This window comes from Macrosteles quadrilineatus, unplaced genomic scaffold (assembly GCF_028750875.1).
Source record: "Macrosteles quadrilineatus isolate MER2022 unplaced genomic scaffold, UCM_ALF_1.0 Scaffold_20__1_contigs__length_2534061, whole genome shotgun sequence".
Classification (NCBI taxonomy): domain Eukaryota; kingdom Metazoa; phylum Arthropoda; class Insecta; order Hemiptera; family Cicadellidae; genus Macrosteles; species Macrosteles quadrilineatus.
In genome coordinates, this window is record NW_026542613.1 from 1,917,651 (window position 1) to 1,941,059 (window position 23,409).

Genomic DNA, 23,409 nt, shown 5'->3' on the forward strand with positions numbered 1-23,409 from the left:
TGAATGTGTGTTTATACCTTATTTTATTTGAGTCTGGGCCTAGGTTTCGTTGCACACAGTTGAAACTAACACATAGACCTCAGGTGTAGGCTATTGTAAATGTAAATGGGCAAGTCATGGTGTTTGTTTACTCTTGGGACGTTTTTACCACCCTTGATATCTGTTATCTCAGAAATCTTAAGTTTGTCTACAATTATCTAAGCACAAGAAACATTTTCTTTTTTTTAGAGTAGACCAGTATTCGTGTCTAATTATTCGCTGACTCATCACTAGTCAAAAGATTTTAACAAGCTGAATTTGACCTCTACTACAATTTATTCAATACCTAGATCAATACAAGCTATTCACAAATATGGACAAATACAATGTAAAATCCAATTGCTTTTGACAAACTGAATCTAATATTTACAAAACAACAACCCTCATCTCTGAATCCACAAACGTGTTTGCTTTGCAAAAATGTCATGCATATAGTTGATTAACTACTTATTTTACTATTGACGTGCATTTAAAGAGACATGTCTATCACTCTCAATTAAAACCCATTTGCTATTCTATTGGCCTATAACCATAAGATACATTTTATACAGTTTATAATAATGTATAATAAATATGACAAATATTTTAAATAATATTATATTATATATTCGATTTATGATATTATACAAATAATGAATGTCACATTACTGGAAACACGTCGTGTTTTCGTGTTGTTAATCTTCCTGTTAAGAAAACAACAGGAAACTATTATTGTTTTTAGGAATTGTCGTAAAATTACAAGAAAGTAAAGCAAAACTTCCTCTTGATGTAAAAATGTTACAGGAAATGACAATCCTGGGATACGCTTAGGAATGTAAGAATCCTGGTCTTTGTTGCTTAACTTTGTGACACCACAGAACTGTAATTTTAGTTTAAAATTCTTTTTATTACTAAAAACAAATTTTCAATTCATACATTTTTAGAAACTGCCAAAAAGTAAAACATAAAACTACTACTCATGTGCAGAATACAAAATGTAACTATAAAATCTGTATCATCTTGTTTCCTGTTTTTCATTTTGCATAAGACTTAATTTATTTTATGGAAATCAAACAGATATTACCTTTTTAAGAGTTTTAAACTATTGAATTGTTAACTTTATGTATTCGCAATGGGTATCAATTATCAATTATTTAAGATGGGGACGCCACTCTGTGCGTATTTTAACCCAAATATGAGTGAAGGATGAGTGTAGGATGAGTGAAGGATGAGTGAAGGATAAGTGGCGCGATCTTGTAGTCTTGTTAGTGACTAAGGCCGACATGTTCCTTAGACACAGCTGTTAATTAATAGCCCATACAGCTAATGGCAAATAAGGGACCTACAGTTTATTGTGGAATCCGAACCATTGTTTTTCCTCGTAATTAACGAATTGGTCTAATTATTAGGATAGTTTTGCGGATAGTCATAGTACTCACTCGTGCGGACGTTAATCCACACCAGGGAGCATCGCATCCACAATGCATCCCTATAAATATCCACAATTCGTGACCTCCTAGTAGCTGGATTACAGGACGACGCCACCCATCCCAGTCTTAAAATCACAAGTCGAATCAGTATCAGAACATCATTTGCAAGATCACTCTACTCAATGTGTACAATAAATGGATCATTGTGGAAACCGCAAAGTGTTATTGTCGCTCTTAAACTACCAATGCGAGAAATCATTTATTTCTCGCGTGCTTTACCTAAAGCAGTGAGTCACGGAAAAATCATTTCTCAGTCTTCTTTGTCGATTTATTCTGAATCGGTCTCGAGTTTCTTTATAATCGAAAACATTTATCTTCAACCAACATCAAATTCTATATTTCCTTTTCCAATTCCCATTTGATTATTATCCAATAACTCACAACCTAGGTTAAGTAGGTTTTGACGTGATTGTATTGAAGATATGGTTCAATGGAAGTATGCATGTGTTAAATGTGTAGGTATTTGTTCGTCAAATGTATAAACATGAATTTGAACAGTAGCCTAACGTAATAGTCCGTAAGATTAAGTAAGCGAATAATGGGCTACATAAAGTTCAACTAGAAAAAGGATGTTTTGTATAATTAATAATAGTCAACATTAGGTAAACTTACCAATTGGTAAGTATGCACATATTATTGTACACTTCCCATAATTTGTAATTTACCAAAATGCTGAATTTATATTGAGTGTTAAAGCAGTTATTTATGACTTTTGCAAAGAAATACCAAAAACGCAGATGTATTCGTCAACCCAACCATTAATTAAATACTTCATTACTTCAAGTATGAACTGACTTGTTATGAATATTATTGTCGAGTTTTTAATGAATTATAAAAAAAATGCAATATTGACTAACCAATTCATATCAAATTTGTATTTAATTACCTATAAAGGTCTTGTAAATATGAAACTGTGACGGAATTTAAGACATTTTGCAGGTAGTTTACTATTTAACATTGAATTTCTTAAAGTAGATGATTTTAAAGAATGGACAGAAGAATCGGTCTGATGGAATAAACCCGTTTGCACAATTCTCAAGGTATTGATAATTTTTCTGAGAAAAATTATTATGAAAGGAAGTTTGCGGTACCGGAAAGAGACAACTTTGTGCGTTGAAGACTTCAAGTCTTAAACTTTGATTCTTTGCTTCCTACTTCAACAGATTTTAAGATGCTCAAATATTATATTCACTTCGAAGAGATCATTATTTTCACGAGTAGATATCTTGTTAAATATTGAAAGAAATATATAAAATATTTTTACAGACTAGAAAACCAGTCAATGTTGTTTTAAACATAAAAGTAAACAACTCAGTTATTTAAGTTGGTAAAACAATGGAACTGAAATAAACTTACACAATTCACAAACAAACAAAACAAAACAAACTTTACTTTACTCGTTTGATATCGAAATTAAAAAGATTTATTAACACGTTTTCATCAAAACGTAAATCAATGACGTAATCTGTGTTTGCGAACCAATGAAAATACACGTTATTGTTTTTCACCTGATTTGTTTGTTGTTAAATGATGTTCCAATTTCCCTATTGATTGTAACCAAACAACTGAACTCTAACGTATGGTTTTAATCTTTAGCCTTTTTCACTGTAGATTAGTTAAACATGTTTTATTATTTTTGTCGTTGTACCAATTTTAAATACATTTATTACATTCCTATTTGTTAGATAAATAACAAATACAATAATTGTGTAAGCATTAATTACTATATAAACATACACACCTCACTAATATATTATAATTTCATTAACTCTTGCAAGTAATTTAATTCTTATGGACCTAATTTTATTGGAAATCTATAGTAGTGAAATGATTTCATTCCTGTTTATAGACGATTAGGGATTTTGTATGTTTCTGTTTTTGTCGATGGAAAAACTATAAAAATTTTCACTTAATTATAAACACACAAAAAACTTTTATCAGTACCTAATCCAACTCATTAAACTATCTAACCATCCAACGACTTGAAAAATCCAACTAAACAACCATTAAAATATCTAACCAAGTATCACATCCGTCAATCCTATTTATTCTTTTTTATACTTTTAATTAAGTTACTTATTGTCTGCAGTTCTAGAGAGGAATTTTGAACAGTTACGGTTTTCTTTTAAACTTTCCTACTAATGTAAATTAATTTTAGGAACTACTAACACCATCTACAACACAGTAATTTTACAATACACCTAACTCTAAAGTTGACTACAGGAAAAAAGTAAATCTCTAAATAGGCCTACACCTTCTAAAGACAATTTACAATCTGAACCAAGATAACGAAGTCTTAACTAATTATTGCTCACCATTTCTCTTTGATGAATGTGATTAGGTTTTAAAACTAATTTTTTTTTAATTCAAACGTTTACATTATTTGTTTTTCAACTTGGAATAAATAAGCACAAAGGCTATAGTGGCCCTATGTGGGGAAAAATTAATTTAAGTTTTCCTTCAGTTTCAATTATTGTAAACCGTGGTTATTTATTGAAGATCAAGATTTGTCTATAGAGGTTGTTGTTAATATTCTACCTATAACTAGGTGTACAATGCAGTTGTCTGCTTGCAATATTGAGCGGAGCCAGCATATTCAATATCAATGATTTTTTTGCATTTTAAATAGAATGCCTATTTGCAGAGGTATCCAAAGTCAATCATAAGTCAGGATTAAGTGAATGAATCGTCTACTTGCAGGAACCGTATTCTATGTTTCATCTGGTTCTCATAAATTAAATGTCTACTTGCAGTATCCAATGCCAATGATATATTTGGTTCGCATAAATGGAATGCCTATTTACAGATTCTAAAGTCAATAGTACGTATGGTTCACGTAGACGGATTGTTTACTTGTAGTATCCAAACCCAATGGTACATGTAAATGAATAGTCTACTTGCAGTATCCTCAATAAATCAATGGTCCATTTATTTTGTTCACATAAATAAAATGCCTAATTGCAGTATCCGAAGTCACTGCACGGTAGGCCTAAGCACGGTAGGCTTAGGCCTACTTCTGCTTCACTTATATGGGATGTCTATGTGCAGTATTCAAAGTCAATGATACGTCGGGTTCAAGTCAACGAATTGTGTTATATTTGGTTCACATTAGTGGAATTCCTATTTGTAGACTGCAAATAGGAATTGAACATGTTCCAATCAGATAGATATTCAAAGTCTACATTAATTGCACGTCTTGCTCACATAAAATGCTGTAAGTTATTTACAGATTCCAAACGCAATATGGTGCATCAGCCTAATTCCGGCAACCCTTATTATTGGTTTAAGTCCTGTGGTCCGAATATTACCATTTCAGATTTATACCTCCCCATATGGTTGGTTACATGACTGTGCCAAATTTCCTGCAGATCGCTTAAGCCTGTCAGGTGGAGCCTGACCTGTATTTGTAAAACAAAGGCAGTGAGTGTAGTATAAGAGCTTCGCTTCACTCCGCTCAATAATTTCGATACTGCAAATGAATCATGGTAGGCCTAAGCAATACCTGTATTATTAAAAGGCAATAACGATTATTATTATATTATTATTAACCATTGTATGTAGAATTTGCTTTTCTTTATTTTTTTTCAATGTCTTCTTTCTTCATTATTAAAAAAAGAATCATTTATTTGTACAGAAGACTTATTTGCATTGAACATTCATAAAACTCACCAATTCAATTACCTCAATAACTGTTTACCAGTATTATTGTTGTGAGGGATTGGGGTTAGCCTCACTTAGTATAGGCCTATAACTTAGGTCTAGTTTTATTTTAGCAGTTAAAAGTAAGAAATTGTCGTCAACCACTTTCAAAATTTCCCTATTGTGCAATAAAATTTATCAATACAACTATTTTATTGTCTAAGTTACACCATTTAGTCTTAAACCTTACCTGTAAACCACGTGGTTGTGATTTTATTTCGTTAAACGATTTTGTATTTTTAGCTACAAGAACATTTTTTACAAAGTTTCTTGCAAATCAAGGGCGGTGTGATTTTTGTTGGTATAATTATGTTGTAGTGTTTTTTTAATGACCTCGTTTTATCTTCTCCTTCTCCAAGCAACATAAACTTAGGCCTAATTAGTTAACTATTCATTGTTGTTAAAAAGAACAGAACCATTTTACAATTAAATATAAACGGCATGGAGTTTAATCACTCAATATAGAACTGATTGTTAATCATTTCGTATTACATACAATATACTATAATATGCTCTTTAGTATTATCCAATTTTTTCTTTTGTACTGTATTTATCATGTGGTAGATTTGTTGACTAATGTTGAGGCTCTTGTTTACTTTTTAGTGTTTACTCGCAAATAATGACATGGCAACCAATTAACCCATAAGGCCCATGTTAAATTTCCAAAAGTTTGCATTCATGTAGGGAAAAGTCCTATGGTCCGATTTGTACCGTTTCAGATTTATACCTTCCCATGGTTGGTTACTATGACTGTGTTAAATTTCATGCAGATCGCTTCAGCCGTTCAGGAGGAGTATTTGTAATAAAAAAGCAGGAGTGTAGTATAAGAGCTTCGCTCGCTTCGCTCGCTCCGCTCAATAAATTTACTAAATATTTATATGTTATCACATTTCTGTCATGAATACTAGAGAATACCTAGATACCTTTTAGGGAATTTATATTAGGGAATAAGCTATTACCGTAGGTCTCATGGTAAGTTGTGGACCAAGGACCGATTTATTTTTTCGTTTTGAGGTCCCCAGGAGCAAAAAACACCTTCCATTCAAATTCATATATATATGTGAGTGTGTGTGTCCGTTAGCACGATAACTCAAGCAAAAATAGTCGGATTTTAATGAAATTTGGTAGAAACGTGTAAACTTACATTTATTTGGACGATTTCGCGAACCAGCATGATCCGGCCATGGGAACGGGAGTTTATAGGGGGTTTTTATAGGGTAAAAAAGGGGGTTTCCCATTTTTTGACCCTAAAAATATAAAAATTTGATTTTTCTTTCAAAATATTTTTGTTGAGCTTAAAAAAAAAAAAAATTAGTATATTGACGGGCTGTTGTATGTCTAACAACACATGTTACGGAGCAAATGAAAAAGTAGTGTACATTTAAAATTCCATGTTATTCTTATGGAGAAAATGACAACTGTTGTAGTTTACTTGTTTAAATTTTGGCAAATCATTTATTTCATCCTATGCTATTAAAGTTTGGTCAAAAAACACTTTTTACTTTCCCCATAGCAGCAAACCTAAGCACTCTTTAAATCTAATGTTATTTGAATTCGGTATAAATATGTCTTATTTATGGAAATATTTTGTAAAAATTTAATCAAACAAGTTGAAATTCACTTACTCTGCAGGTTTGCTGCGGTGGGGGTATTTACTCTTATATGCTATACACAATAAGATATTGATTTTTGTAGAATACCGAGTAATACCTAATATTAGGCTTAACCCAACACATCGACACAAATATGACCCCGCTTAAGGGTATAATAGGGTTAGTAATATGTGGGCTGTCGTGATTAGTGTACTTTGTGTTCATATAGGGCGTTTACTGAACATAGTTCACAACTGGTGTGATTAAAATCAGCAAACTATCGGAATACAACCACAACAAGTTCAATAAAAACTTGTCGAAATGGTAAAATTGTGGATAAAAATAATCAGTGATTAAATAACATTAACAACTCTTTCCATGATAACTCTATGACCATTATAGAAACTAATACAACAGGAGGAGACAAAAGGCACCAAACTAGATTTCCTTACCCTTACAGTTAGAGAGAATAACATACAAAAACGAGATTTAAAAAAATATCCATCCTTGCTTGGACAAAATAAGTGCACTTAAGATTATAATCTTTGGAATCCTCATTGAGTTTTAGATGAAATAGTACAGAGTGGTTGGGATAAAACGTCTGTAAACCCCCTATTTCTTATTCCCTCTATTCAATTTGTGATTTTTGAGAAAAATTCTTTATTTTTTACTTAAGTTACTTGGACTGTAGATTGTGTCAAGTATTAAAAAACAACCATTAAAACATGTATATCTATACAATAAAATCTTGTGTAATCTATAAAACATAAAAAAATTAAAACTTGTTTGGTTAAAGGGTTTTATTTGTAATATGAATGCAGTGACATATAGAATGTATGAAGTATCTTCTAAAATTTTTCTTAAATCCTTTTATTTTTAGAGATAAACTATTTGACATTATCCATTCTACAACATCGTTATATTTGGTAGTATGACTGCATTTTTACTCTAAATATAGCCATCAGCAACGACCCCAAAATATCAACTCAAGATACCTGCAAAAAGAAATTGTGTTGTAGAAATCAACACAAAGCAAACAAAATGCTAATGCTATACCCTCACTCATAATGAACGTTTTTCATTTCCATGGAAGAAAATAACTACCTTCACCTTGTTTTTGTAAATTTAAATTAAATTACTGTACAAAAGTCATGTACATCGTGCAGTACGAATATCTTAGATGTAGATTAAACACAAGGCATTGTTACCTTCAGAAATTATTCACTGTGATGTCAGAATAGATTATGTGTTGATGACTCTTGTTATGAAACGATTCTCTCTATATTCCTCGACATACACCGTTGTAATATTCAATTCAAATGGAAGTAGAGTATATTGGTCGTTCTTAGAAGTCTTGATAATATTGACTTGAAACTTGAATGTAGGCTGTAATTCCTCTTCAATCTTCCTTATTGTTGAGCATATCGTAAATTAATTGAATGGAGCCTTAATTGCAAAAATATTTAATTTGGAATTGCCCATAATGTAAAACTTTTTAAACTAATATAATTTGTTTTAAAATTAAACTAACATTTTTTAATTAATGAAAACACTGGGTAAAATGGTCAAATTAGCATATTCGGGTGGCAAGAATCATTTTAATACATCCAACATCATAATTCTACAAATATTTGACAATTCGAGGGAACATATATATTAAAGGATTCGTTAAAATATTTCTGGTTACCAAATCACTTAAAAAGTAAACGTGACAGGAATTTTACGATATTATTACTCATAAGCCATAGCAATTTTAAACTACGAAATTCGTAAATTGTATATTTAAAATTCTTATATACACAGATAATTTAAATAAATAAATTCGTTTTTAAAATTTTTGTAACCAACAGCCTAAAGTTGAAGTTTATTACTTTTGATAGTCACCAACTTCTTGTAGCTAGATCCAGCGATAACAATCTGTAACTTATAGCGAGAACTTTTCAAAGTTTCATCAATAAAAAGAATGGAACACAGAGAGTTGTGGTATCCATCTAAAAAAAAAAAACAAAAAATAGGTTACAATAATAAAATAAGTACTTTGTCAAAGGATTTTAAAAAAGAACGCCCTTGTGTACTACTGAATTTTGTCTTCCAAAATTAGCATATTTTAATAGCTACAGAATCTATATTATTATTTAATTTAAACCTCTTTGAAAATACAGTATATACATATTCAAACACTCTTAGTTAAAACCATTTATCCTATTTTATGCTCTCAAATTGGCATATTTGAGAGCAATTTTCTATAATAATTATTTAATAAGGACTTTGAGTAATATTTCCAATAACTCCACCGATTTAATTTAAAGCTGACCACAAAGTAAATTATCAGTATACGTAGGGCTGTCTAGTGTAAATGTGTCAATGAACATTATTTGTATAGAAAAATCATTTGAACGTTATTTGGCATTATTTAACCAATAATACAAACTATTTTTAAAATTTTTAATGTATTATTGCAAAAATATTTTATTTAGTGAGAAAGAAATTACACTCTTTTCGGGAAACAATAAATACAAACAAATATTGTTAATACGATTTAATTGAATTCGAACAGTTCCATTTCTATTCTATCGGAATTTCTTGTTGTATCCTCACAACATGATAGAATATAATTTTGAATACACGTGCTTAAGTAATATGTTAATAGTTGAGATTAATGGAATAAATTAAATTGAAACGTTATCAAATACATTCTCAATATAATGTTCCTCCTTTAATATTTTCATCTTGTAATCTTGCAAAAGATATTTTGGGAAGTTTTGATCATCAAAGAATGCATGTAAAAGCGAGTTCATATTTGGAAGAGGAAATATTTAATAGCGATCTTTTGAAACTTCTTTAAGAATAAGGACTAAGAGATTCGTCGGGGAATTATCTGCTTAAAACGTGTAATTTTGCATTAAACAACTCTTTTAAAGATCTTGGAGAAGATCTCAAGTATTTTAGTTTTACTATACATTGTATCACGATAAAATAACTCTTTAATATGCATTCACAATTTATCTACACATTACATTTTAGTCCTTACTTATTTTTTAATATAGTATAAAAAAAATAATTCTTCATTATGACTTTCTATCCTTATGTAATATTTTGTATATGTGTATTTAAAAATTTCTAAACAAAAAACTCGATTTCTAGAAATAACACAGCACATGTAATATTTCTGAAACTTATACAATCAGTGATATGAGAGTTGAATATTTTATATAATGTTTCATTTTTATATTAAGGTTGAGTAGGATTTAAGGCAAGACGAGGAATCCGTTATCCTCAAACCCACAACGTAAGATCGGAATAACAAACCAGTTAAGTAACCATACATCATGTCTAACTTATTTTTATGGATCGTCACCTGGCGATTTTTTCCCCGAGGAATACATATTTTTATATAAACAACATTCGTGGAACAACTATACTCTTTTAAATGTTAAGTTTGAAGAAATCGAATGATACTTAATATTTAGTATGATTAACAATTTAACATACGATTTTTGTTCTATTAAAAAAAATATAAGAATCTTAAAAGGTTTATTTCAAATAAGAAATCTATTTTATAATTCTGAATAGGATTTGGTAGCAATTAGTAGTCGGGACGTTGAGGCCAAAATAACCAAAAGTGGTTGATTTTCAGTCTGAGTGGTTCTCGGTTGGAATAATATTGTCGTGCCTCATTAAAACAAACCGACTGTTCTGAAAAACCGAGACGAGATTGCGAAGGATTTGACTCATGTCCAAATCACCCAACATCTCTTGTTAGTTTGAAATGTTTAGTTTTATATGTTAAGTTGTTTGTTTCGTCGTAATAATGCATGATATATCTACATTATATTACATATTATATTATTTGTGACCTTATATTTCAGAACAACTGCTGGATAATTGCACTATCATTTAAGTTCACAATTTTAATGTTCCGAGTATAAAATCTTGACTCAATAATGCGTGTTTTTATGTAATTTTAAAATTGTATTTTACAAAGGTCAACATGGTGTAGGTATTACAAATTCGTATACACTCATAGTCAAGTAAAAAATCAATATGTTTGGTATGAGAACGAAATGTTTATATAAAAAAACCTAAGTATTTTATAATATTCAATTGATGATATTCCAGATATGATAATGTAATGCTTTATGCCAGATGACATGGTCTATGTTAACTAAACCTTTAAGCATCGTTTTAAATTAATTTTAATGATAAGTAACAGTTAAAAGTGCATTGAAAGATTAGTAATAAGTAAAAAATAAACAAAATATTACATTACAAAATTGTTGTCTGGCAAAATAAAATCAAAATAAACGGTATCAGCATTCTGACACATACTTTCCCCCATAAGTTTGTCAACAACCTTTATCATGTGTAAGCGGTGAGAGTAATATACGGAAATGGGATTTGTACAATTTTGTTGAGAAATTAAAGGACTTTAACATACAACATTTTTAATAAAAAAAATCTGGTACATGAGTGCTCCTATGGAAGTTTAAAATCGCATTTCGGTTAGTGCCGTTTAATGCTATTTTATCCATATAAACAACACTTTAACATACAACAAAATGTATATTAAATAGTTTAAATAAATAACTTGTAGGCTTAGAGTGACTAGTAAAAAGTATTACGACATTTAAAATTTTTGACGTACTATCCAAAATTATTTACAGAGAAATAATTACGGCGAACATGTGAAACGGAAATAAGAACCAGTTAAATAGAGCCTAATGAGAATTTCCGGTTGAACAGATTTCAACAACTCACCGTGGGGAGGTCAAAATCCTCGTTTTGTTAGAAAATTCATTTCAAACTTGACCAATCATGCGAGTGTGTACACAACGTCCGTGTTTTGGGAAATTTTTATTAATAGAAACTTTGCAACTTTTGTTTGTCACTTTTGTACATTAGTAAAACATCCACAGCAAATAGAAATCTGCAAAAAATTACACTCAACTGACCATACTTATTGACCATAGTTTTTGTAAAGTTAATGACTTTAGGTGATTGCGTAGTTAACTAGCAACTAGATACTGACTACAGCTATACGAGTTCAATATGCATTTATTTAGATCAAATTATTATTTTACCAGGTATTCATACAAACTACACAGGTTGTTCAATAAAGGTGGGGACATTTACGAAGTGATACCTTAGGTCAATCAAAAAGGTTACAACATATCCTATCTCTTTTCGTTTATCGTCTGTCTGTCTGCATGTATTTTGTTTAAAGAAATTACCTTAACGGTTGGTTGCTTCTTAAGATCGGCTTGAGCTACAGTGAGATTATATAGAAATGTTTATCTTATCAACAATCTTTGTGCAAAATGAGAAAAAAATCTTCAACCGTTACAAAATGTCAGCTATTTTCAGTATTTCATGCAAAATTTCACGAAACACGTCAATAGTACAATGAAATTGCTAGATACACCAAACTTGTACATTTTATGCCTTTAACGATGTCTTATTAAGGTTTGTTTGGATAAAGAATAACTGAGAAAATGATTTCTTTCTCGCTCTACCTACAGTTTTCTCCATAGTTTTAACATCGTTTACAAATTTAAAATGTCTCAAAAAACTATGTAAAATATTATATGTTAGCTATTCATATTTCAACTTATTAGAAGCGAGATTTCTTTGGTAAAAAGTGAAATTTAAGACACAATTAAGAGGTATGAAAGTAACAACTGTTGGCCACTTGAGGTTAACTTTGTTTAGAAGTTGTTTTCTCTTAGCGAAAGAACGTTTCTGATGTTCATTCCACACGTATGAGGGAAATCCTAATTCATTACAATTAAATTTGTATCGGAACTATATAAATTTTTTAATTGTCTGCTGGTTCAAATTGAGCCATGAGTAATTGGATCCTACTTGCATAACAACTTGCAAATGTAAACACTAACATGCACCAAAGTAAACAATGCTGACTTGCATGCATTACTTGCACCGGTAATATTTGTTCTGACAAATATTACTTGCACAAATACTGTAACAACTTTCGCGTTAGTTCCACTTGCCTGTGTAAACAGGTGACTTGCAGACCACTCCTTCTTGTAAGCAAGTGAAGATAGTGTTTAGTCGTGTGCCGGTGTGTCTGTACATTTGAGTTTAAGGTTAGTTTGTGTATTTGTTATAGTTTTAGTGGTTATTGAGTTGTCATGGCTGATACAATTGACTATACACCTTGTATAGTCAATGCTGATACCCTTCTTGAACCCATTTTCTTTCCCAACATGACCTTGGTTTTCTTCTCTTTATGTTAAATAGTAATTCGTTTGCTTCTTCAAAAAGCTCATCCCGTAATACACTTACTGCATCTCTCGCTACAGCCCGAACGTCCTCTATAAAATCCTACATTCCGCATAACATGTAGAACTGCACTGACTGGTGTTAAAGGGAAGTGCACTTGCTAACGTAGGTGTAGTGCATGCAAGTAGCTTGCATGACCATGCAAGTAAAACTTGCACAAGCGCTACATGCTAGTGTAAACCCATCTTAAACGGTTCACACGAGCCACTTATCTAGCTGACTAGGCTGTGACTAGTCACAGGTAAAGTGACTAGGTAGCGGACCACAGGGTCAAATGGAGCCGTTCACAGGAGGGTACGGGGACGTCGATCGAGCTGCGTTCGAGCTTGGTATCGCAAACCATCGCCAGGATTATACTGTCCAAATATAACTTGTTATGTACTATCTAAATCTAACTTTCATCCGATTAATTTAAAAACATTCTGAAGCTCAATCTGGAAAATTGTCTGCAAAAATGCCACTAAACTTATACCAGACTGTCATGGATAGCCTAATGAATCTGCGTTGAATATTTTGATCTTATCTACATATTTCCTGACGTATTTTAATTTTTTGATCATTTCAAATTTGTTTAAAACATATAACCTGTTATTTCAAATCCATTAAAATATATTCTATTTTCAATGAATAAGTGAATATTTCAAAGGTTTTTTACAATGCCAATTTAAAAACGGAACATTTTGTTTTCTATAACACTACCTAACAAAAAGATTATTCTTAACTATGTTATAGCATATTTTGCATTATTATATTAACATTGATACTTATGTTGTTTTTATTTACACTTTCTAGATCTAAATAGTTATCAAAACTGTGTATTTAACAATTAAACTCATAACCATTATGTATTTGGTTTTAAGAATCATACTTCATGGTGTCGAAACTTGAATGATCCTTAGCGCATATTATCTTTCAATCATCTTATATATTTAAAAAATTTGGTTTTTCTTTTCCGAGTTCGTTTGGCTCTTCTACCCGACCGATTTTCATGATTGAGGTCTCAAATTGAAGGTATGCACGCTCAGATTTGCCATCAAGCATCGGCATATATTTATCTATAATCCTACTCGGCTTATGCGTAAAAGAAATTTGTTCCCCATGTTATTCTTATGGGAGTTAAATTTGGTTTATCTTTGCCGAGTTCGATTGGCTCTTCTACCCGACCGATTTTCATGATTGAGGTCTCAAATTGAAGGTATGCACGCACAGATTTGCCATCAAGCATCGGAATATAGTTATCTATAATCCTACTCGGCTTATACGTAAAAGAAATTTGCTCCCCATGTTATTCTTATGGGTGTTAAATTTGGTTTATCTTTGCCGAGTTCGATTGGCTCTTCTACCCGACCGATTTTCATGATTGAGGTCTCAAATTGAAGGTATGCACGCACAGATTTGCCATCAAGCATCGGCATAAATGTATCTATAATCCCACGCGGATTATACGTAAACGAAATTTGTTCCCCATGTATTTCTTATGGGAGTTAAATTTGGGGTTTCTTTGCCGAGTTCGTTTGGCTCTTCTACCCGACCGATTTTCATGATTGAGGTCTCGAATTGAAGGTATGCACGTACAGATTTGCCATCAAGCATCGGCATAAATGTATCTATAATTCCACGCGATTTCTACGTAAACGAAATTTGCTCCCCATGTATTTCTTATGGGAGTTAAATTTTGTTTCTCTTTGCCGAGTTCGTTTGGCTCATTTACCCGACCGATTTTCATGATTGAGGTCTCGAATTGAAGGTATGCACGCACAGATTTTCCATCAAGCATCGGCAAATATTTATCTATAACCCCACTTGGTTTATACGTAAAAAAAATTTCCTCTCCATGTATTTCTTATAGAAGTTAAATTTTGTTTCTCTTTTCCGAGTTCGTTTGGCTCTTCTAACCGACCGATTTTCAAGATTGAGGTCTCAAATTGAGGGTATGTACGCACAGATGTCCCATCAAGCATTGGAATATATGTAGCTACAGTCCAAACCCGGATCATACGTAAAATAAATTTGCTCTATTGGTAGTTAAATTTAGTTTTTCATTTCCCAGTTCGTTTGGCTCTTCTACTCGACCAATTTTCATGGTTGAATTTTCAAATTGAAGTTATGCATGTCCAGATTTCACAACAAGCATCGGTTTAAGATACAATATACAAAATACAAAAAATGCTCTAATGTGTGTCAACCGGCTACTGAAAGATATAATGGATAACGATGTGCCATTTGGTGGGAAAATCATTATCTTAGGTGGAGATTTCCGGCAAGTGTTGCCGGTTGTGCCTCATTCATCTAGAGCCTCTACTGTTCAGAATTCAATTAAGTTTTCATACCTATGGCCACTATTCAAAATTTTTAAATTAACAAAAAATATGAGGGCTAAAACTAATGAGTTAGATTTTGCTAACTTTTTGCTCGAAATTGGCAATGGGGAATACCCAACAATTGATGACAAATCTGTGGACTTACCCCCACCACTTAACTCTGATTCAGACATAGTTTCAGAAATTTATGGAAAAACCCTACATTAGCACCAAAGAATGAGCATTGTGAGGAAATCAATAAAAGAGTTTTAGACCTCATCCCAGGCTCAAGCAAAACGTATATAAGTGTGAATAAACTAATTACAGATGATGACAGTGAACTATTGCAATTCCCTATTGAATTCTTCAACAGCCTTGAGATGACTGGTTTGCCTTCTCACAAATTAGTCTTAAAGGAAGGTGCCATTGTGATGTTATTAAGAAATTTAAACTATACAGCAGGTCTTCTAAACGGAACAAGACTTATTGTCAAGAAAATGTATGAAAACAGTTTAGACTTAGAAATCATAACTGGCACAAATATTGGACAACGTGCACTATTACCCCGCATTGATCTCTCTCCATCAGATTCTACAGTACCATTTTCTTTCAAACGAAGACAATTCCCCATAAAGGTTGCGTTCTGCATGACCATCAACAAGGCGCAGGGCCAAACGATTGATCGAGTTGGTGCGGACTTGCCTGAACCAGTATTTAGTCACGGTCAGTTGTACGTCGCCTTATCGAGAGGGAAATCTTTCGATACTGTAAAAGTAGAAACTAAATCAAAAAGTGGACGAACAGCAAACATTGTTTGGAAGGAAGTATTATAAAAGTCGTAATATTAATAAAGATTACCAGATGGAGGGAACTACTCCTGAGAATATGCGTACATGCAATTCTACCGATAGAGATGTCTATTTTACAAGAAATATTGTTGTTAATAAAACATTCTTAATAAAGCCTCATTCACGCTGTGTTACATATGAGTTAACAAAAGTACGTGCTTTCTCTGTATGTGCTTTTAGGAAGTGTGTGGATATTGTTCTGGATTAATTGATTTTCAAAACGGAAAAAATACATCGGGACGATTTTCTCTGTGTTATATGGAATGTGTTATACTTTAATTTGGTCATAAGGCGAAATTAATCCAGCAGCCCTATAAGAGTTTAATTAAAGTTGTACCGCCCTTATTAAGTTTAGTATTTTATTTTTTATTATTAATTTAAATGCTGCGGTGCAGCACGGGTCATCTAGTTGTACTTAAATTGATTCCTTCCCCTTAGTTATTGAGCTAACACAATATTTTGCTTAGATAACAAGAACGTCTGCTATAATGTGAGAACATGCATTTTATTTGGAACTAATGTTTTGGACGTATTCACATTAATGGCTTAGTTCCAGAACATATATGACGAAACATCAGGATAATCTTCTTACTTAATAAGCCGACTTATTAACAAGAATTGATAATGTTGGCACATCTACTGTTTCTCAAAGATATGATTCTCTGGGTATTTGAATAGTTATAATGCCATGCTTTAAATTTTTAGGTGGCTGATTCAATTCTAGGTAGACTTAAATGCATTTATCGTTTGTATATTGAAATAAAATATGAACGTTAGAATGCACACGAAGAGAGCTTGAACCATCCCTTAACAAAACCTTTCAAATTTTAACGGATTTAAAAACTTTATATTTACAATATTTTAGTTTTGTAGAAATACCTAATTAATAATACATAAGAAACCGTTTCTCTTTGTGCCTTAAATTTTCAAAATTATAAATTCTTATCTATACTATCTAGTAGTAATCTATTTCCTAGACACATTTAGGAATAAACTGGAAATAAAAAACAATTTCATTCATATCACAATATTAGGTGTTATGAAAAATAAAAATAACTAAAATAAATAACACGTCCTCTTTAGTAACCGAAACATAACTTTGGACCTACTTCACTACTACTTTACTTACTACTAGGAAATTACATGATGTTGAGTTCCACAAGCACGTTTAATTAAGATGGGTTGACAATAGATTGACTGAGGTACAAGGTAAGACAACAGCTGTTAGACTGAAGTAGATGTTGTCTTGATTAGTTGTTGCTCCGCCTTTCTGAATACCAATCTACAACTCACAGTAAATAGAATTACGTTTCAACTTATAGAACACATGTTAAGTGATTAAGTAAATTTTCTCGTAGATTGAGGTTTTTTTTTACGAAATTAATTAAAAACAGTCGCTCTGATTAGTTTAAATTAATTTAAACAAATCCCGAAATATATAAATACACAATCTTTATATTAAAAAAATAATCCCTTGGACTGAAGGTATGTAGGTATAACCTTGATTACACAATTGTCCCGTGACTTGAGGAGCCACATAATGAATAAAATATATTTGTTTATTGGTTATAATATCATTTTGGTAAGTTTTGCTGGCTCGGGGGGGGGGGTCAATACACACGACCTTTGTCCAGAAGGCTCACTAGTTCAACTCCGACCGATCAATTATGGCTTAATACTATTTGGTAATACAACGTAGAAGTTCGGACCACATCTTAGGCTTTATTAGTATACATACTGTATATAAAATATAAATATATAGATCACGAAATTATTGAAACGTTTCCTGTATTTGGAAACACCCATTGCTAAAATTTAATAGAATTTTATCTTATCATTCTGATAAACAGGACATCAACGGCTATTCCTTTTCAAACCAATTTTTTATTGATGAGCACGGTCCAATGAAAGACTGGAACCACAATTTCACTTAACACCGAAACCAGTTAAAAAGCTATAGCCTACAATATTTCTAGTTAGGTTAGCTACACAAAGCCAATTTTATGAGCTGCTCGATATGTTTTATGTTTGACCCTATTCGTTTATACACACGATGCGACACTGCCGCGGGTACCAACCTTTCATACAGAAATTTATGGCTTAACGCTTTTACTACTTTCATACTTAAGCTACAACATATAACGCCGTTGATTTAAAGCACCGTTGAGAAGTGGTTTTGTAGTAAATAAGCAGATTTGAGTTTATATCTTGGGGTCGAAGATATGCGTTAAGGTTTTAAACGTTTGAAGACCAAATTATTTCTCACTGCAATTTATATTAAATTAATCTAATTGACATATTGATATCTAGGCTAGAATTTATTACGTTAAATTTTACAATAATCAGTTATTGCTAGTTTACAACAATCAAACTCTGGTTTCCATTTGCAAAGTAAGTGTTTTAAACACATTGTGTAACTAAAAACAACTGTCCAATACAACAAACCTTCAAGGAATATTAGAAAAATTCACGAAAACATTTAGCCCATAACAAATGAAGGTACAGGAAAGTTAAACCAAAGCAAACTACCGGTGACGGTGCTAAACACAAGAAACCGATCCCTATTAAAATAAAATTACTGTAATTATCACTTATGAAATAGAGGCAAACCTACTTTCAAAAGTACTTCATATTTATTTAACAGTTATGATAGAACAATGCAATATAAGTTACTTATAACTGCATTTATAGAAAATAGAACTATTGTATTAACAAAATTATATTTGTATCCACCAATCTACTTAACCAGGAGTTTTGAGTAACGAATTAAATTCTGTTGAGAATAAAGCTTTGTGTCAAAGCTAACCACACAAGGTTTGATTTGATGTTGGATTTTGTTTCTTTGTAACCTTGATGAGTTAAACATGTGCTTGAGAAGTCAGCACACATGTGTATTACATATAACATATAATATTCATGTTGAACCTTTGTTACACGTGTCACTTTTGAAACTGAAATTTATATTGAAAGTGGGGTGAAAACAGAATATGAAATTCTGTTACTGTGTTAGGAGTATTAGGAATATGAGGAATAATATTCTTAATAATAGTGGAATAAGTCAATAAGGTTATCATAAAGAGTGTATCAGATGATTTTTGTGTGAAATTTTGTATTAAGGCCAAAAGTTTAGACTTATCTCTCCTAATTATGATATAAAAGTCTGAAAATCTTATAATTGGCTTTTGACTTATCACTTTCAATCACGTTTCATAGAATGTATAACTAAGTATCACTTAAAGCTATTCATGGATTTAAAACATTCTTTTAAGTTGTATGATTTTCAGTTGTAATCATAAGTATAAAAAGACCCTGAAACGTTATAAGTACAAACAGTTTGCAAATAATCTATCAAATTGTTGCGAAAGATAAAATTTCGAAGTGTGGCATTACTTCAAAAGACATACCTGTACTTAAACCTTTCAGCAATTTGAACATCCAATTTAAAACTAAATTATCCCTATTTAAATTTTCAACTCTTACAAACTAGGCTTACAAAATGTAGCTAAGATAACCGAAGTGTCTGTCATATAATAAAACACCAGACGAGGACATTGGTGCATTCATACAAAACAAAACGGTTTCTTATTCTGTTAGGAATGGGTTTCAAAAGTATAACTACCAACTGACGCACACTCCCCCCCTCAGCATCCCCCCAGTACCCTCCCCCTCAATACCGTCACCCCTAAGTACCCTCCCCCACGCCTTTCAGTACCCTCCCCCCTCAGTACCCTCACCCCTCAGTACCCACGCCCTTCAGTACCCACGCCCTTCAGTTACCTCACCCCTCAGTGCCCACGCCCTTCAGTAATCTCACCCCTCAGTACCCTCACCCCTCAGTGCCCACGCCCTTCAGTACCATCACCCCTCAGTACCCACGCCCTTCAGTACCCTCACCCCTCAGTACCCATGCCCTTCAGTACCCTCACCCCTCAGTACCCACGCCCTTCAGTACCCTCGCCTTTCAGTAACCTCACCCCTAAGTACCCTCACCCCTCAGTACCCTCACCCCTCAGTACCCACGCCCTTCAGTACCATCACCCCTCAGTACCCACGCCCTTCAGTACCCTCACCCCTCAGTACCCACGCCCTTCAGTACCCTCGCCCTTCAGTACCCACGCCCTTCAGTACCCTCACCCCTCAGTACCCACGCCCTTCAGTACCCTCACCCCTCAGTACCCACGCCCTTCAGTACCCTCGCCCTTTAGTACCCACGCCCTTCAGTACCCTCGCCCTTCAGTACCCACGCCCTTCAGTACCCTCACCCCTCAGTACCCTCGCCCTTCAGTAACCTCACCCCTAAGTACCCTCACCCCTCAGTACCCTCACCCCTCAGTACCCTCACCCCTCAGTACCCACGCCCTTCAGTACCCTCGCCCTTCAGTACCCACGCCCCTCAGTAACCTCACCCCTCAGTACCCTCACCCCTCAGTACCCTCACCCCTCAGTACCCACGCCCTTCAGTACCATCACCCCTCAGTACCCACGCCCTTCAGTACCCTAACCCCTCAGTACCCTCACCCCTCAGTACCCTCGCCCCTCAGTACCCTCACCCCTCAGTAACCTCACCCCTCAGTACCCTCACCCCTCAGTACCCTCACCCCTCAGTACCCTCACCCCTCAGTAACCTCACCCCTCAGTACCCTCACCCCTCAGTACCCTCACCCCTCAGTACCCTCACCCCTCAGTACCCACGCCCTTCAGTACCCTCACCCCTCAGTACCCTCACCCCTCAGTACCCTCACCCCTCAGTACCCACGCCCTTCAGTACCCTCACCCCTCAGTACCCACGCCCTTCAGTACCCTCACCCTTCAGTACCCTCACCCCTCAGTACCCTCACCCCTCAGTACCCACGCCCTTCAGTACCCTCACCCCTCAGTACCCTCGCCCCTCAGTACCCTCACCCCTCAGTAACCTCACCCCTAAGTACCCTCACCCCTCAGTACCCTCACCCCTCAGTACCCTCACCCCTCAGTACCCACGCCCTTCAGTACCCTCGCCCTTCAGTACCCACGCCCCTCAGTAACCTCACCCCTCAGTACCCTCACCCCTCAGTACCCTCACCCCTCAGTACCCACGCCCTTCAGTACCATCACCCCTCAGTACCCACGCCCTTCAGTACCCTAACCCCTCAGTACCCTCACCCCTCAGTACCCTCGCCCCTCAGTACCCTCACCCCTCAGTACCCTCACCCCTCAGTACCCTCACCCCTCAGTACCCTCACCCCCAGTACCCACGCCCTTCAGTACCCTCACCCCTCAGTACCCACGCCCTTCAGTACCCTCACCCCTCAGTACCCACGCCCTTCAGTACCCACGCCCTTCAGTACCCTCACCCCTCAGTACCCACGCCCTTCAGTACCCTCGCCCTTCAGTAACCTCACCCCTAAGTACCCTCACCCCTAAGTACCCTCACCCCTCAGTACCCTCACCCCTCAGTACCCACGCCCTTCAGTACCATCACCCCTCAGTACCCACGCCCTTCAGTACCCTAACCCCTCAGGGTAACTTTTATAAAACCCATTGATTTGTTTGTATATATAATTTTACTTATTTGTATAGTAAAAATAACTTGTCACTTCCGTAACTTACAAAATATAAATGCCGTGCTCTATAATTAAACATATTAAATGTGAAGTATCAAAAAATATTTATTTATTTGACATCTAAAGAATATGAGAATGTCAAGAACCATTCCGAATAGGCTGAGTTAAACAAATGCCTGTTTAACATTTATTAAAGATTTCATCTAGTTTAATATTCTGAACATTTCTGCCATGTGCGTCCTCCCTCAGTGCTTTAGACTTCTCATGTTAACATACAAAGCATCGCCTACCATTGCTTTTACAAATATTACACAAGTAATGTATGTTTTAGCATATTAAGTAAACATTTTACCTGCTTCAAAACGACTTTCGAGCAGTTTACACAACATAGTATTATATTTACTTATATATTATTCTATCTTTGTGACTTTTACACAGTTATTTGGAGAGTGTTGTTTTCGTGGCAAAAGCATTATGGTTTCGTAAAAATTTGATTATAAAATATATTATTACTTACGCCATACTAGTTGGTAAATATTGTACTGTAAACTCTTTTAAACCACTATGATACTATTTTCAACAAAATTAAAAGTCTAATGACGAGTTAAAGTAGTAAATGTTGTTTGTTATAAAACTGAAAAATTCCTAAACTAAACATTGAAAGGAGTCTTACTAAAAAAGGTTTATACTATACAATATATTATTTATTGGATATACAGAATTTATAAAGCTATATAGTAAGAGTAATCGTCGACCAAATAGAAACCAATTGAACATACAAATTCGCTTCAATAACATATCACTGAAGTAATTTAAACAGCTCTTTTTAAAACTTATCCCCATTTAAGCCTTATGTGTATTAAATGCCCAAGTTCTCAAAGCGGGCGGTTGTGGTCTGGGCCTTAACAAGGATTGTGCATTAGAAGGTGTCAGAAAGCTGAAAAGATATCTTTTACAAAGTCTTCTAAGAATGCAATAATACAATTTTCCATAGAAATACCTTGAAAAGTGTCTTATAGTGTTAAGTATTATATTGATCCTAAAATATTTGTATCGTTGTATAGCCTTTAACAACATAATCAGAAACTTATTTTCAACAGTTAATTATTTATGAATATATTTTTTTGGCTCTCGAATTATTACAACTGTTATTGGTTTCAGTAAAATTAATGAACTAAGATTTCCCATCAGACCTGTCAACTAAAACAGAAAGTATAAAGTAAATGTTATAAGTTTTTATAAAATATGTTTCTGTTAGGTTGAATTTCTATTTTTACTAAGACAATTCAATGAACTAACAAGATGCCTTAGTAATTGATTGACAGTACATAAAACATGTTCAAGAAGTGTAACGAAATTTATTTTATCCGTTAAAAACTCTCAAGTTGATTTGGTGATATCTTTAGGTTTCCCCTACTGAAATACAAACAGAAGGCGAATATATTCATAAGGAAACGTGGGGCGTTTTTTATTGGGAGGACTTGAATATTTGAATTTCCTTCGTAACAAAATTTATATTCCTTCTTGGCGTTATATTCTTAAAATATAAAGTCTAAAATAATAAGGCCGAAAATGTTTTTCAAGATGTACTACCCATTTTTATTCTAAACCTCAGAGTA

General features: G+C 33.8%; 1 protein-coding gene across 1 annotated transcript in view; it reads left to right on the forward strand.

Moving 5' to 3' along the window:
- Window positions 1-21,650, forward strand: part of LOC129005389 (mucin-2-like) — a 39,303-nt gene extending 17,653 nt beyond the window's left edge. The window contains exons 5-6 of the mRNA XM_054434259.1: window positions 19,893-20,803; window positions 20,837-21,650. Of these exons, the coding sequence (XP_054290234.1) occupies window positions 19,893-20,803; window positions 20,837-21,650 (1,725 nt within the window). The remainder of the gene's footprint in view (window positions 1-19,892; window positions 20,804-20,836) is intronic.
- Window positions 21,651-23,409: the final 1,759 nt, after the last annotated feature.